This window comes from Rhipicephalus microplus, chromosome 6, assembly GCF_043290135.1.
Source record: "Rhipicephalus microplus isolate Deutch F79 chromosome 6, USDA_Rmic, whole genome shotgun sequence".
NCBI lineage: Eukaryota > Metazoa > Arthropoda > Arachnida > Ixodida > Ixodidae > Rhipicephalus > Rhipicephalus microplus.
This window is the reverse complement of record NC_134705.1, coordinates 198,732,981-198,746,856: the sequence shown is the minus strand read 5'-3', so window position 1 is coordinate 198,746,856 and position 13,876 is coordinate 198,732,981. Positions and strand designations below refer to the sequence as shown.

The 13,876-nt window shown below is 44.6% G+C and overlaps 1 protein-coding gene across 18 annotated transcripts in view; it reads right to left on the bottom strand.

Annotated features, from left to right (window-relative positions):
• Positions 1-13,876, bottom strand: part of LOC119166874 (MAP/microtubule affinity-regulating kinase 3-like) — a 163,841-nt gene that overhangs the window by 22,046 nt on the left and 127,919 nt on the right. For 11 of the 18 annotated variants that reach the window (XM_075867492.1, XM_037418259.2, XM_075867498.1 and 8 more), the window contains 5 exons: positions 13,340-13,439; positions 11,205-11,335; positions 10,901-11,120; positions 8,006-8,327; positions 3,450-3,593 (listed from right to left, as the gene is read on the bottom strand). In XM_075867492.1, coding sequence (XP_075723607.1) covers positions 3,450-3,593; positions 8,006-8,327; positions 10,901-11,120; positions 11,205-11,335; positions 13,340-13,439 — 917 coding nt within the window. Of the gene's footprint in view, positions 1-382; positions 467-3,449; positions 3,594-8,005; positions 8,328-10,900; positions 11,121-11,204; positions 11,336-13,339; positions 13,440-13,876 lie in introns of all 18 variants that reach the window. The other 7 variants (XM_075867502.1, XM_075867506.1, XM_075867507.1 and 4 more) reach the window with 4 other exon arrangements.

The window sequence follows — 13,876 nt, the reverse complement described above, 5'->3', positions numbered from 1 at the left end:
CCGATAACTGGACCTGTGTCCTCAACATCCCCAATGGAATACCTTTGTTGACGAGCCCCCATGGTGCGATGTAGTTCCACATGTCCTTACTACAACTTCACAATTTTGATTTCTACAGAAAAGCACTAGTGTGCCCTTTCCAGGCCATTTAAAGAAGACCTAGAGACCTTTGCAAGCCCAGACAAAAGCGTGCAGTTATGAGATTCAGGCTAGTGTGCGTGTTACACAAGCGATGTGTGTGCATCACGTAAAAAGCTTGCTGTGCTGGTTGGTGCTGCGTGAAAGGCAGTGTGCGTGATGAGCGTTCTCACACAGCATAAACAAGGAGGGTCATCATCACCGCAGCACTAGCAGAAGGAGATACACTGAGTAGCCTGGTTACCTGGGCTTATGCACTGGCAAGCGAATCTTCCAATGGGACAACAACGAACCGGACCGGGTTTTTTGTCTAACCTCCTTCGCTTCTCTAAAACGGGGGAAAAAAAAAAGTAAGAGGAAGAAATGAAAGAAAGGCAGCGGTACAGTTGAACCTGAATATAGCGATTGCAGATAGAGTAAATGTACTCCATGTTTACTTAAAAAGGATAGCCTTCTAGGTCCAGTTGGTAAGGCATGTTAAGACCGTGGGAACAGAGGAAAAACAATGAACAGTACCAAAGATGAAGCAGATGTCTGCCTTGTCTTGCTTCAAGGACATCATGAAAGAACATGTGATATGCGCCAAAGCTAAGGAAGGAAGCCAACACCAAGAAATGTGGGCTGAACAATCTTACACAAGATTCTCAGAGACAAAAAAAAAAAAAACAACAACTGGAGATAAACTGTGTTCATTACTGCTTACTATGCACGATTTCATTTTCAGCCTCCTGTCTCTGCTGGTGATACACGTCGTATTAAACAAATTGCAAGAACCCTAAATTTCTCAACTACAGCTTGGGTTCATTGAATTACCCAATACTATACAAAACTACACTCAACTTTAATCAGTTATACTATACAAAAGTTTGTTCACCATAGCCAGGCTCGACTGTACATGGCCGAGGGAAGCAGAGGGCAAGAGAGGGCTTACTGCAGCTGCAGATATACTAGTAATTAAGCACCGTCACCAGCCAAGACTCGAAACCACAGCACAGCAGTTCTGTCACAGGGCCCAAGATTTAGCACACATTTAAGGTTTTCGATACCACCTAACATCCGCATACAACCTTTGAACCACAGGCTTGGTTTCTTCAAGAAAGATGAGAAACAACATGAAGATTACAGAAGCTACCACAACAAGCACATACACACGTTTACCTGCAATCTCTTAGCACATATGTGACACACCTACCTCTACAAAGCTCCCAGTTTCGTAGAGAGACAAAAACTGGCAAACATAAATCCATTCAAAGAACTTTCAGAGCAGAATAATGTATTTATTGGAAAATAGTGCCACGATTAATCTGTCTTACCTTCAGTTCTCGTCTTGGCTATTGCTTTTTTTCTAATGTACAGACTGTAGTGACATCTCGAGTACTGCACCAGACCTAGAGCTTAAGAGTGATGACTGTTTGGTGGTATACGTAAGTGATTCACTAGTTTAGCATGATCGTATCAAATTTTAAAATTCACGAAGAGAAAACAGACGAGCTAGCAAAGAAATATATTATTCTCCAAGAAGCGCAAGTTGCCCCTCTTTCCTGGCCTGGAAGATTTCTCTAGAATGACACAGGAAGTCTATCGGCCGAGTAACTCATAGGTGGTCACATAGAAAAGTAGACTTGCTCGTGACTTCGCCGAGCAGGAAAATGTGTTAACCGACTTTGCTCCGTTGAAAAGTGTGGTCTTTAGTAGCAACACTTAAAAAAAAAAAACTACACAGCACTCAATGGCTTGAGCTGCTCTAATTTCAAAACAAACTCAATCTGGAAATGTTAGACATATGTCATTTGTTGTAGAATAAAATGCATGTTTGTGACTGCCCGCCGGTGCCTCTTTACAGCCTTGTACAAGTTTTAAAAAATAAAAAAAAGAATACCTTAATGCACCTACATGAACACTCAAACTGAATAGCAATCTTAACAAGAGCTCAGCCTTACTTGCAGACACTGCTTACAAATCATACAGTGCAGACTAATTTACCATTTATATTATCATTAACTTCTACACCTATTACACAAGGCTTTTCCGATTATGATTACAGACTGAATTTTAATACAGCGATTCTCTCTCTTTTACGGCATGGGTAAAAGAGCGAAGTGCAATAAAAAATTGAAGGTACCTGCATTACAATGGTATCAAATGCACTTTCAAAGCGATCACCACTTCGCAATAGACATTCACCTGATGTCCCACTGAGTTTACTCCTGTGGCTTATACATCAAAGACAGACACGAGGGCACACAAGGAAGACTACGAAACGTACAATGTATACCATACTGACGGCTGCTCCACTTGGAATACCCCAGAAAGCAACAGTGTTAAAAAATGTGCAAATATAAAGATGAAAACTGATGAGGAAGACAACCACAGACAGACACAAAGCACAAGCAGCCAGCTAGAAGCAGCATGCAACCAGCCACATGCACAACGACATCAACACACCAACAACAAACGACGGAGAGCAGCACCTCCTTGACATCTCGGGTGCGGAAGGTGACGAAAGACCGGGGAGAGCTTCCACACGTGGCAACAATGCAGCAAAAGTGCCAGGAGCCTGGGACTAGCTTCAGCCCGAATGCAGACACAGCCCTTCTGGCTATAGAAGAACTTCTTGATTGGCGAGATGGGATCAATTCACGTAAAAAACCCCCGAGGCACAAAAAGGCACACAACACAATGGAAGTCTCACCGTCTGCTCTTGTGGTGTGTGCATTTTTTGCACCTAAAGCAGTTTCTTTGGCTATGTGGCCAAGGCAGCCAAATTCTCTTGTTATTTTGTACTTCCCAGAGTCTTTTGACAAGCACTCACAATAACAAGTGTCCCGATTCTGTCTTTCAGCTGTTGGTCTGATCGTTTCATAAGTACCCAGTTCAACCCTCCTGCTCCTTTCAAAGGTCTGTACTGGCTGTTTTTGAGACCTCACTACCACATAATGATGCTGAATATAAGCATCTTGTGGGATCCACATGAAGTTGATCGTCTTGCAGAAATGATGGTAAGAAAGTTAACTGCATGCTGTTAACTTTGTAATGTGCTCTTGGGCCTTCCATGTGCCAAAGGCATATTGGAGCACAGGCCCATTTTATTTATTCCGGTACTTTCGTTTTCAAGTACGTCTAGATCGTTACTGAGAATACCCTTGCTTTTGCCACGGCTTAGCTAAGCTGGAGTGTTGCCACGCGTGTACGCAGATGACACTGGGGGACACACTGGGTGGGGGGTAACACCGGGGTGGTGACGACTGTGCTTCTACACTCGAGTGATGTGAGGTGCGCGCCACAACACGTGGTTGGTGTTGGTGGTATACCTGGGCGGCCTGAGCGGGTCGGAGGGGCAGAGAGGCACCAGGTCAGAGGAGCGGCCGGTGCCCGACACCGAGGCCGACTTGGTGTGACCCCGGGCTCGCATCGGCGTCGCCCCGCCCCCAACCTCCTCCAGCAGCGAGCTGTTGCTGTGGTGTGGCCACACATGCCACGGTCGGCAGCAGGGAGGGGCGGGCAGCAAGCGTCAGACACAGTGATCGCCTTTGGCTGTCTAAAGCACCCCCTCCCTCCCTTCTACACCCCCCCAGTTCATAATTTTCTTCTCTTATTAAGAGCAGGAGTATAAAACAAACAGCCAGGGACATACAAGTTTTTAGTTCATGTGGCGAACAGTGCAAACAACAGTTCTAGAGGCGACAGAAGAAAGCTGAGCTAGCAAGTAAATACTCATCATAAAAGAAAGTAACACATGCAAATGTGAACACAAGAAAGCAAGAAGTCAACACAAATGCCAACTGTAAGAGAAAAGGGTGCACTGCTGCAGCAAAAAAAAAAAAAAAAAAGGCAGACAAAAGATTATCTGCACATGTGCAGGCACAATAGCGACATCCCGTCTTACCAGCGAACACACAGACAAGATTTTGTGTTGGGTACTTTCTCTTTCGCTGCTGTGTGTTACTCCAGACAGTGGTTGGCATTTTGTGTTGACTTGTTCTCTTGTCTCCACATTTGTATGTGCACATGGTATCATCGCTCTAGTGATTTGCACTGTTAGCCACACAGGTGGCAAGGCCAGCTTGAGCAGGCAACAGTCAATGGGAATGTAGCTAGTGTCCATCTTGCAGACTGAAACAACATGTGGCGAGGCAGAACAGACAGAGCAAACAACCACTGGCAAAAGCTCTCAGCTAGCCATGTTCGGACTGCATTTCGACTCCACGAAAACTGCACCACTCAAATTTTTGCTGAATGGTCAAGGAAGCGGATGAGCAGGTTTTCTTGTGGTAAGCGTTTCCTCACAAGTACAGGCCGCCTCTGGCTTTTATTTTAAAAAAATGTGAAGAGCAAATGCAATCTTGCACCACGTCCTTGGTGATAGGTACAAAGATAAATCCCGTCTACGATTACCGCGCTGGTAAAGACACAACAGGAATTAGGAATATTATGCTCCTGGTCACCATTTCCTAACAATTATATTTCATTACTCAAGTCCCCACACAAAGCTATGGCTCACATGGCTGCACAGTTAGCCAGCTTTTCCATGTCTTTTCTTCCTTTTTCACGGTTTTTGGAAAAACCCAGTGACAGATAGTTAATAGTGTATGATTTCATACAATTAAACAAAAGGTAATTTCTTTCATTAAAAAAGTAACTTTTTTTTTTCAGTCCTTTACTTATGACATGTGGCTTCCCCTTTTAACCTCTATGTAATGATGCTTGGCACAAAGAATGTTATGCCTCCCCTTTAGACAGACAGTAAGGCAGTGATAATAACAGATGAACCTTTCGAATGTGAACAAAACAGCTCCAAGAAGCCCATATATATTGTTCTGAAGAAAATTCATCTGTTCACGCAGCAAACAAGGAGTCCCTATTTGCTGACAATGGCGGCTACTTCAATTTAGCTTTAGTTACTCCGAATAAAATGCTTACATTTAAGCACATAAGCAATTTTTATGGGTGTACAATCGTGTTTATTCTGACAACAGAATAAATTCATAGCTACTTTTTACACAACACTGCATCCACGTAGTTGACCTCTACAGCGATGCCAAAGGGTTTAGCTTTTCTAACTGCTCGTAGCTGTTGTCTGGATATCACGTCAATGCAGTTGCCACGAATACCAATGAAGCATAATACTAAGAACCGTTGGGGTTTTACATCCCAAAAGCACGATATGATTAAGTGGCCTACTGCGGCGGAGGGCTCTGTAAATTTTCACTACCTGAGGTTGTTTAGCGTGCACCTAAATCCAAGTGCATAGACCTCTAGCGTTTCGCCCCCATCGAGGAACAGGCACGGCGGCCAGAACTTTATGCTGCCATTTTTCGGGTCAGTAGTTGACGCCAGATGTGTAAATAGCCTGTGCATCTGACATTGGTGTCGCCAGAAAGCTCGCACCTGACGGACGGTCACTAGTAGGTTAAACCTTTCTTTGGAATTGGGTTAATGTGGTCACCAAGAGCCAAAAAGACGTGCAAACTGAACGAACTGTCCCAGTATTGCCTTGTAATATTTGCCTCCATGATCTCCCAGGTATGACAGTGGCCTAACGGGTGTTATAAAGATTGATTGATATGTGGGGTTTAACGTCCCAAAACCACCATATTATTATGAGAGATGCCGGAGTGGAGGGCTCTGGAAATTTCGAGCACCTGGGGTTTTCTAACATATCTAAGCACACAGGCCTACAGCATTTTCGCCCATCCAGCCGCCGCAGCCGAGATTTGATCCTGCTAACCTGCGGGTCCAGCAGCCAATTACCTTAGCCACTAGACCACCGCGGCGTGGCAGGTTTTATAAAGATGTAAAACCCTTCAAGAAAGCAATTTAACAAATAACAAAACTAGCCTGCAATGCAAAGACCTCTTTTTTCAACTTTTTTTTTGACGAGACGATGTTTGTGAAATCAAAATAGAAAACGTTTATTTGCTACAAAGCTCAAATGCATTTGTATAATATTCCTGAAATGTCAGTGAAACAGCAAACCTATTCATAAGGCTAACTACTTTCTGTAAGACCCTCTAAATAGCAAAGGAATGGAAAACTGCCAGAAATTAAGAAATGCTTGAGCAAAACAAGGCTTGTTTGCAAAATTATGCCATGCACAAGAAGAATGCGCTGCAAAACAGACAAATGTGAAACAGTGACAGAGCGGCTAATTAAGAGCAAATGCAAGGCGTATGATCGATTGATGAGTGTGTGCCGTCACGGCTCAAGCACGAACCTTATATGTATACAGTGTTAGTACCATTAATAAGCAGGTCATACGAGCCTGGGCATTCCAAGAAAAAGACATGCTCGTTTGAAGGGTGCACCGTCAAACTATGGCTATACGAACACTTCTGCGCAACAGAGTCAACATTAGAGCTCACTAGGCTTCCCTTTGTGCTTCTAGTGGCCATCATGAACTTAGGTAAAGTGGCAAGCATATTGCTTGCTAAACTAAGCATATTGCTAAACTAAACACTTAATTGCAGTACAAATCATGCGAAATATTTACTCCTAAGAAGAGTTGACCTCTGTTCCTACTTTTACAATTCCTTATGCCCCCTACTAACTAGAAAGAGATTATTTTATAACTAACATTCCTTACAGGAAAAAAAAGTTATCACTTATGGATCTCTTAATCGACAATGTCCTTAAGCCACAATTCTTTTGCTAGCTGCCTGAATCATGTGTTCCCCACACAGCGTACTCCTCGACTCTTTCTTCTGCATCAGCACATAGCGACCAGTCTGTAAACACACCTACGAGAAGAACAGGCCAAGTTGTCTTAGTAAGCGCGTAATACCACATGCTTATGATTGCCTGAGAACTACACTAACTGGACTTCTCCAATAGTTTATCTGGAAGTAGATTTGTAGATAACCTAACCTAACCTAACCTAACCTAACCTAACCTAACCTAACCTAACCTAACCTAACCTAACGAGTCGGACAGTAAACTATTCCCTCAACATAAAACCTGCACCTTGAGGTACAGCAACACCGATAAAGTCAAGCCACATTTTAGGTAAGCTACAACTTTTCCCTGCGCTACAGGTACTTCAAAATTTCTAGTAAGCTAAAGAAGGCATAGCCCGCCATATTTAATTTAGAAACTTTTCCCTGCGCTACAGGTACTTCAAAATTTCTAGTAAGCTAAAGAAGGCATAGCCCGCCATATTTAATTTAGAAATGTGTCTTGACTTGAAGCCTTTACTCAACGAATGGCTGACATGGCCGAAACTCTTGCAAACGAGTTCAGCACAGCCCTGCAATGTGGCACAAAGATTATTGAAGAGATAATTGTCAACCACCCATTTGTATTATAGCCATTTGTACTGTATTTGTAGCCAATAAGCAATCAACAGGGATTTCTCAAACAGGACTGCCCCTTTCTCCACATTTTCTCCACCAAGGCGGAGGCACGCAAGCCCAGCACCAACGGTCTTGCACTCTGGACCAACGTCATGAGCCAAACGGCTTTCGGAGAACATCAAGTACATGAGCGGGAATATTTCTTTAGTGGCAGAGGCAAGGGCTGCCGCACTTCATCCATCTGGACAGGGCCCCTTCGAACCTCTTTAAATTGTATGCGACCACAGTTAAAAAACAACCTTCAGAGTTGAAGTTACCGTCTGAGAAGTCCATACGAGTTCTTCTGCGACTTAGGGCTACAGATAAGTGGTTATTGATCACGCCATAACTCTTGTGAAAATGCTCGAGAATAATGCAATAGGCCACTTGGGCTTCTTCATGTTGGCTGTAACTCCATCCAAACAAGACTAGTCGTGGCTTAAAGGTGAAGTGCATTCCGGATTACCGGGATAACTGGAATCCACTTCCTAATATGCGTATGCAAGAGACCAATGCGCAGTCAGTAGTTCTCTGCTCACCTGGCTGGTGCATCGATGGTGGCGGGGCTGCCTGCCTTGGCCTCGGCGTAGTTGTACGTGTTGCGCCGGGGAATGCCGCTCAGGTTCGCCTTGATGTAGTTGGGCGCAGAGTTGGGGGCCTTGCGCACGGCCGCCGCTGCCTTGGAGGGACTGCTCGTCGCGTTGGTGGCCGAGGAGGCCAGCGGCGTTGTGGTGCCACCCGAGCCGGCCTTCTTGAGGGCCGCCTTGGGGGCCGCCCGGGGGGAACCGGGGCTCTCCCGGGGCACATCCACAGTGTTCTGCCGCTTGTAGGCTGCTCCCCCTCCTGCGGCCGCCGGGGTGCCTGCGCCCGAGGCGCAGAGCACGAGACGTGTCAACAGACCGTTGTCTGAACACGGAACTAAATGTTTAGGGCTTGGTTTGCCTTCAAACTCAGCGCAGTTTTTTAGGAGAGTTTCTCCGTCTCCACTACAATTGAACACCTATATAAGAGGCACTGATATAAGAGACAAATGCGTATAAGAGACACCAGTGTGCCTAGAGTAAAACACGAGTTGATAAGAAAATGCATACAAAGTACCCTGCTCACAAGATCTCATAAACAAGTCAGCGCCTCCTCTACTTTGAGATACCTGGCGCGTTAGCACGAAATCAGCCGTCCAAACCTCTCCCGTTTACGCAAGTCGCTGCCGCCCGCGACACTCTGTTCTGACACTATCTTGTGCCCCGTCAGCGAGTGCATATGCCTTGCGGTAACACAATCGTAGCGTGCATTAGATCGTTATTTTCCTTGTCGCCCTGCATGTGGGGCTACAATTTAGGCTTCAATACTCGGTAAAAAAAACCACACTATATATGCCACATTTAGGATTTAGGATGTATTTGTGCTGTTCTCGCTGCAGTTTCGTTGCTGTGAACCAGTGTGCTCTTTTTTTTTTCCCCTGTTTGTACGAGACACTTGCAGACAATACTCAGTGTACGATGGTTGAAATTCATAGCAAAAATGAACTAGCAGAGCAATAAGCTTTTACCAATCTTCACCTTTTCTTTGCCAAAAAGATGTTAAAAGCCGGAAGAAAATATCTGCCATGAATGAGTTGACTTTACACGAAGACTGGGACTGCCAAGATTACCCAAAACATGCAAGAACACAATACCTCATGGAATGAAATGTCTGCAGATAGCGCGCCGCTATCAGACATTTGCATAGTCAATGGTGCAAGGGTGATTAGGGGCTCGAGCCCAAGCCCAGGTATTTTTTCAATTTTCATGTGCCCATCTACACGCATACACAAAAAAGCACGCGTTACATAGATTAGCTGGTTGTAAGCCTTGTACACAATATAATTTTGGCTACACTCTATCAGACGGAAAAAGGTTCCTGAAATCTTTGGCGGCACTACGCCAATGTAATGACACGCTTGCCTGTGCAGAGATGTAACAGCTGCAACAACAAATAAAGACAGGCTATTGTATAGCTCATATGCAAAAACTGCAATTTTGGACAAAAAAAAGTGACAGCACTGCAGTTTTTTAAATGTACAACAAAAACAGGCACCCACAAATATACAAGCTTAAAGGTGCTATCTTTGCAACTTAGTAATTTATTGTTTCAATTGTCTTTATTTTTAATGAGGTATCTTTATCTTACTGAAGATATGACCAATTCTAATAAGTGTCAGGAACAAGGAAACATTTTTTCCCTCATCTCTCTAATTCTTGTCTCGACCCTTTGAAAGTACGCCATCAAGGGCCCCCTAGCAGAAATTCTGGATTTTTTTTTTGTGATAATGATAATTTAGTGATATATATATATATATATATATATATATATATATATATATATTGTAGTGGAGCACACACACCAACGCGTATGCGCCTTTGGGAGATAACGAAAAAGCCCCGTGCTCTGATTGCGCGAGAGCCTGTGCCGCCTTTGCCAGACTTGTCGTATGGCCATTTTTTTGTTGCAACCTCGTTGCGACTTCTCTGCTCGAATAAACATCATCACAATATATATATTTTGTGAGGCGACGTTCAAGTTGCAAGCCCCTCCTTCATTCGCAGCCAGAGGCCCACTGCTCAGACCAAAGGGATGATAATAGGTGAATATAATAAAAAGACGAAGCGTACGATGAAACGAAATCTACTCACAGTTAAACCCTCAAACCTCTTTAGAGTGAGTAGCGCAGAGACATACTATGACAGGGTGTGCAGAGCGTAGTGTCAGAAGGTCATGCCTACTCGCGGAAAGCCAGAAAAGCACAATGGTTCCGGGCGAACAATAGAAGCCCGGGTGACGTGCCAGGCATCTCAAAGTAAAGGAGGCACTGAACAAGCATAGTACATATAGGCACAATTAATCCTTGGGCAACCGACTAAAACTATCGCAGTTCTTCTACTTGCAGAAAAAATAAGTCCCCGAAACTCTTAGTTGGTTGGAACCTAAAATAAATACAAGCTCTGTTTGCTACACAGCGGCACACTTGTTGATGGCCCGTGTAAAAGCCATGAAAGATGATTCACTTTCATAGTGTAAATACTTTTCGCCACTAATGCAAATAACGTACACATCAAAAAGTAAAGGTTCGAAGTTTCTACCAAAAACACTAGCTCTCAAGCACTGCAGAGTCCAATGCGGGAAGCCAAATATGACTGATGCAGTAATGACAATCTCCGATGGAGAACGTCAAGTTTCTCCTTAACCACCTGAGAGGGCGTCTGTGTGAGTACACCCAATAGGTATCTAAATTTGGTAAATGGTGCTTAATGCCATGAAAATAAGAAAATGCGACTGGATGAGATGCCTATGCATTTTAGTCCTCTCTAAGCGAGACAGTAGTGCTTGCATTTATTCTTGCTTTGATAGTTCTCTTGGGTGGTTGATCGCTGGCCACAATGAGAAGAGCTACCAACCGGCGCTGGGGGTTGCCGCCTGTGTGGTAGCCCCCGATTCGGTGGCGCCGTGGCTGAGCCTGCGGTGCGGCTTGTTGGCCGTGGCCGAGGCACTACGCTGCACCTTGACGTGGGAAGGGGACTGGTTGGGCGCCGATGGCACGGCCGCCGCTTCCACGCCGCTGGGCCTCAATGTCCGAAGGGATAAGCTGGAACTAGACCTCGAATCACAGCTTTCATTCTGCAACAAATGAGGACGACATGCACTGCAGTTTGATGCAGGACAGAAAGGCCAAGGGAGGTAAGGGAGGAAGAGATCCGTTACCTCAGTGGTCCGCTTTCCTAGCAACAGGTAGTTGGCCATAATGTCGTCATATTTCCTGTTGCGCAGGGAATCCTCTATCTCATCCCGGCTGTATCCCATCGACATCAGGATCTCTGCGCGGGAAGACAGAGCTGCCGTTGCCCACAGGGGCATTCGAGGAGGAAGAGGAAGAGGTGATGGCAGCAACAGCGGCAGCAGCAGGAGAGGAGGAAGAGAGTGAGGGGAAGTCACAGGTTAGTAGACGGCAGTCCCACAACGAAAGATGGGACGGGCAGGGAGAGTGTCCAAGGCAAAGGGGGACACACGCACGCACACACACATCACACAACTCGGGGCAAAAGGGAAGACAGTTAACTCGGCAAGAACAAACAAAGCCAGACAAGAGAAAGGGAATCATTCCGCTCGAGCACTTGTATAATGTGGCAATACCAACAGGCAGCGAACTAACATTCCTTAAATATTGCTCATAATGCACTTGCATGAATGCATCTGTAGCTTGGCAAAAGGATGTGTTCTGCACAGCCCCCCTAGGTGATATGAGGCCCTAAAGTCTCGGCCACGATTAGCAAAGGCGAGTCCATTGATGTTAACGCAACTTCCTCGATACACATTTCTTTCCAGAGTGGGAAAGTTCTGTGCCAAGTCATCAGTGATGGCAGTGGACTATTATGAACCACTGTCAGCTACTGCAGGATAATTTTTACAGGTGTTATCACCAAAAATTCAAATGTGGACAATTTTGAAACTGCTCCAATGGCTTCATATTACTACCAGGTTGATTCAGAATTGTAGCAGAGGCTAATCGAGACTCCAAAACAAACTCGGGGCTGCTCCACGCGTAGAAAACTGCTACAAAGCAACCTCGAATGTTACTTCTATGTACTTATGACTGAGTAACACACATTCCAATCAGTAATTTCTTTGCTCGCACTTCAATTAACGCCGACAGTGCATTCAGACATGCTGGCGCAACAGCACAATCACGTACAGCTGAATTTGAACGATGAAACATCGCAGATCAATGAACACAAGCGGACAAAATTCAGCCTCGTGCTTGTGCCCTCTCATCTTTGTCTCACCCTGTGCTATTTCTTCATTAAAGTTGAGCGTGCACCAAACAGCCGAATTCAAGACACTGTACTTGGCGACTTTTCTTGACAAGACTGTGGAAGGCAGAGAAGAAAAGCACATGCCTGCTACCGTGCCAATAAAATAGTGCTTAAGTTTACTGATAATTTTCTTATTTGCATAGCTAAATTAAATACTGCTTTAATTGTTGAAAAAAAAAAAATGAAACAGTCACAGAAACTGGTTGATGAAATGCAGTTATTGTTCACCTTGTGAGAAAGCTTTTTTTTTTTTTTAGACAGCCCCATCTTTTCAGCTCACCCGTTTTTCAAAGAAACATGGCGCCCATGATGCGAGTGTGCGGCCGCAAACGCGCTGTTCAGTTATCTAAAGAAAAATATACTCGTAATGTACACTGAACTATCAAAACATTCCTCCAATTCATAATTCGTACGTGTTTTTCTAAATGCATGAACAATCCGACTGAGTAAAACCGAAAGCAGCCGCAAGTTGCTGTACAACTTGTGGAGCAACAGGAATTGTGCAGATGCCATGCCTCCGTAGCCTTCGCTTGAATGTCGAGATAAATTGTCGCTGAGCACAGTAAGGTACTGCTGCCAGTAGCTACAGAGTACAGTTAAAATTATGCGCGATGATTGCTGCCATTACAGTTGCAGGGTTTGGACACTTGGATATGCTAGGAGAGAAAAACTGACAACGTGAAAGGGGTTACATCAGCAACAATGGCAGACATGACATAGCAATAGCTGAGAGACTTGAAAAAACAGTGGGAAGTTGGACGTCATAATTATGACTCAGTTTTAGCAGTGCTATGGGACTGAATTGAAGAGAGCTGGACAATCAGACGGGGTAGGTTTTGTGCAAACAAGACTAGTGCAATATTAGAGGATATTGACATTTCACAGATGCCGTGATTCTGGCACACAGTTCGTAGGAACGTTTCCAAGCAATCGAGCAGTATTGAGACAAAATGCTTCAGAGGATGCGATTGTTAGTAGCTGTGGAAGCACAAGCCGTTGCTTTAGCAATACAGGACAACACCTTACCTATCCTCTTGGAGTCCCCGAAGTCTGTTTCAGGCTCCAAGTAAGGTTTCAGCTCATCGTCTTCATAGCCTATGTTCATCCATTTGTCTTTCATTATCACCTGTTGATGTGATAGCACATACGGTCATTGTAGACAATATCCAAAGCCCATGCAGTATATACATTCCAGTCATTCTCCAAAGCGTGGAAAGACAGAAATGCAATGTGTCTATGCCCTGTAGTGCAATGCAAGGGTTTCAACCACCTGACAAGAGAACCATGGAGCATGACTCCAAAAAACAAAGCCACCACCTTTTGAAATAAGCCAACCTTTTGCTTGCTTGATACACACACGATCCATACGACTGGACTGGCATGACTTATAATAAATATTTGTTACTCATACTCTTGCCTTGCGTAATCCAGGTAGTCAGATACACTTGTAATATGATTAACTAAGCATAGCCAAAAGCAACATTTACCATGCTTTCATGCCCTTAGCCAAGTTAAAGTCAGGGGCCAGAATTACCCCCCCCCCCCCTTAGTTCACAATAACCA